The 3,256-nt window shown below is 43.8% G+C and overlaps 1 protein-coding gene across 1 annotated transcript in view; it reads right to left on the bottom strand.

Moving 5' to 3' along the window:
• Slc25a16 (solute carrier family 25 member 16) overlaps window positions 1-3,256 on the bottom strand; it is a 30,315-nt gene that overhangs the window by 7,683 nt on the left and 19,376 nt on the right. Inside the window, exons 5-6 of the mRNA XM_021205457.2 lie at window positions 2,039-2,160; window positions 1,619-1,685 (exon numbers count right to left, since the gene is read on the bottom strand). Coding sequence (XP_021061116.1) covers window positions 1,619-1,685; window positions 2,039-2,160 — 189 coding nt within the window. The remainder of the gene's footprint in view (window positions 1-1,618; window positions 1,686-2,038; window positions 2,161-3,256) is intronic.

Below are 3,256 nucleotides of genomic sequence, written 5' to 3'. Positions count from 1 at the left end.
CAGGGTTATACAGAGAAACCCTGTCTCGAAAAATCAAAATAAATAATAAATATAAACTAGAAAACAGCTCCACAGAAAAAAACAAGAAAATACAGTTTATGTCTCCAACATAATGAACCTCGAAACCACACAACTGGAATCAGTCACAACCTGACTCCCTTTGTGTGAAATGCAGACCTACAGAGATTAGTGGCTGTTTAGACTTGAAAGTCCTAACTATGCATGCAAGATGCTTCCAAGTTCATTATGATGATGGCTGTGTAGCTAAAGTCAAGTAAAAACTCATGACTTGGACACTTACAGGGACAAATTGTACAGTGTTAGAGTCATAACTCAATGAAGCTGTTACTGAAAAACAACTGAAGGGCTATTCCTGAAAGACACATAGGGGCTAGAGAAACAGCTTGGCCTTAAGAGCTCTTGCAAAGGACATAGCACACACCATGCTTTACAGCAGTCTGTATGCCTCTTCTGGCCTCCAAGGGCAAAGAATACATGCAGTGAACATACACATATACAGGCAAATCACTCACACACATAAAGGTTAAAGGTGACAGTGTTCTAGTCAGCACATCAGTCAGTTATAATCCTAGCACTGGGATTCAAGGTTCTCAAATATGGAATGAGGCCAGGTTGGGCTATCTAAAAACAAAGAGTAATGAGAGCACTTTCTGCATATTACCAAGGCTGGCCCAAAACTCTCAGGCTGTCTCCTGCCTCAACTTCTCACGAATCTGGGAGTATGAGTGTTTCCCACTCTGCCCAAATGTCAAATGTAGAAGAGGTGATCTTGAAATCCTGACCCTCTCATCTTGACCTCTCCAGGGTTAGGATTGAAGAAATGTGCAAACATACATTTCTTCCTTTATTTTAAAATATGAGTGCCACATGGATGCCTGGTGCCCACAGAGGCATGAAGAGGCTGCTGACATCTGACTCAGAATAACAGATGGCTGGGAGCCACCAAGAAGGTGCTGGGAACCAAACCCTGGTCTTTTGTAAGAGCTCTTAACTACTGAGTTGTCTCTTCAGCCCCAAACCTGAATTCTTTTTTGTTTTTGTTTTTGTTTTTCCAAGAAAGGGTCTCTCTATAATAGTCCTGGCTGTTCTGGAACTCACTATGTAGAACAGACTGGCCTCAAACTCAAAAATCTGCCTTCCTCTGCCTCCTGAGTGCTGGGATTAAAGGTGTCTGCCACCATGCCTGGCTCAAAACTGGATCCTTAACAACATATGTGTTCATTAACAAGACGTTAACTGAGTCACATATTAATAAAAAGACATAAAATTACATTTCTACTCAGTGTGCATAAACAGCAAACTTTATATATAATGTGCTGAGTGACCATATTTGAATTATAATTCTTTATCATAAGTAAAAACCATTTCAGTCAGAGAGCATCTTTTCATCTTGTCACTTAAAAAACACTGGTGGCATAAACACAAAGTAGGATACCGACAAACTTCATTTTGATTTGCCTTGCTCTGCTTCATGTCTGAGATGGGAGCTCGCTCTGTAGACCATGCTGACTCCCAGCTCACAGAGCCCTGCCTACCTCTGCCTCCGAGTACTGGATAAAAGATACGTAGCATCTGCCAGGCCCAGTTTGAATCATACCTGCATATGGAGCCATTCCTAATATAGTAGGCATCAGACCTCGGTAGAATCCAAGGAAACCACCTTCCTTTGAATGAAGGAAATAGAGGATTATATCATTATGATAAACATCATCCAATAAAGGCATGATGCAATGGAAGCGACCCTAGGACATATGTGAGATACAAACACTGGCTTCTCAGGGATATTGCTGCTGCTACCATTAATTAATAACTCCCTCTCTCCTCCTTCATCCCTCTCTCCTTTACTGTGGTACTGGGAATCAACCCAGAACTTTTGTAGGGTAGGCAAGTGTTCTACCACTGATCTACGCCTCTAACCTAGTGTCAGTAATTCAGATAGAGGAAAAGGTAGCTATTCTCCCACAGTTCCCTAGATACAATAAGGCAGGCTGTATGTTTGGAAAGTGGGATGGAATACCTTGGCATAGATTGTCTTGAAGGCATGGATGATCCCTGAATAGGTGTGCTCTCCTTTCACCTGGAAGGCCAGGCGCACCCTGACCACATCAAGAGGGTACGTGCAGATAACCGCTGTCATGCCTGGCAAGAAGGAAAGTGCAAATGTGAAACTGTGACATCCACACGTGTACACACACACTCCAGAGAGTAACATTCTTAGTATTATAAAACTGGTGAAACCTACTAAGAGCAAAGGTGAGGACTAAAGATGCAACCCATCCAATAGCAGGACCTAAGGAGGGTTAGGAGGTTTTCTTTGGTTGTTTTTTGAGGCAGGATCTCACTATGCAGCCTTGGCTGACCTAGAACTCAGATATCCACCCATGAGTCTCTGCCAATAAGTGCTAGATTTGAAGGTACCACTCCTGGAAAGGCTCTGTTCCTCTCATTGTGAAATCCTGCTGTTAACACCAAATGATGGAGCTTAAACACACCATGGTTTGGTTTCATTGGATGTGACATTAACAGTAAAAGTGACTTTAGGCCAGGTGGTGGTGGTAGTGTGCACCTTTAATCCCAGCATGGAGGCAGAGGCAGGCAGATTTCTAAGTTGGAGGCCAACCTGGTCTACAGAGAGAGTTCCAGGACAGCCAGGGCTACACAGAGAAACCCTGTCTTGAAAAACCAAAACCAAAAACAAACAACAACAACAAAAGTTGGTGGTGTGGGAGGTCACGAAGTAAGAAGCCTTCACCAGTACAGGACCTGCCACTTATCCAGCAGCCTGAAATTGGGATTTATTTGACACTACAGCCATCAGGGATGAACTAACTGTCAGTTACTATGTCTAAATTCATCAACATGAAATTTGGTGAAGCCCAACATCTTGGACATATGGATCTTCTGGCGGCCAGGGAACTTGAACTTGGCTCTATGAAGAGCCTCAATCACATGTTCCTTATTCTGTAGCTTGGTGCAAACGAATGTGATGACCTGCCCAAAGTGAACCTGACTACTGGTTCTAGGGCTTCCCAAAGGGACCATGAATAGCTGTTGGGAGCCTTCTGGCCCTGCCCTGTGGAAGCAGATAATATAGGAAGGATAGAACCCACTGGGCAGTGGTGGCACACACCTTTAATCCCAGCACTTAGGAGGCGGAAGCAGGTGGATTTCTGAGTTCAAGGCCAGCCTGGTCTACAGAGTGAGTTCCAGGTCAGCCAGGGCTACACAGAGAAAC

This window comes from Mus pahari, chromosome 9 (assembly GCF_900095145.1).
Source record: "Mus pahari chromosome 9, PAHARI_EIJ_v1.1, whole genome shotgun sequence".
NCBI lineage: Eukaryota > Metazoa > Chordata > Mammalia > Rodentia > Muridae > Mus > Mus pahari.
The sequence above is the reverse complement of the archived record's forward strand: the minus strand, read 5'-3'. Positions and strand labels throughout refer to the sequence as shown.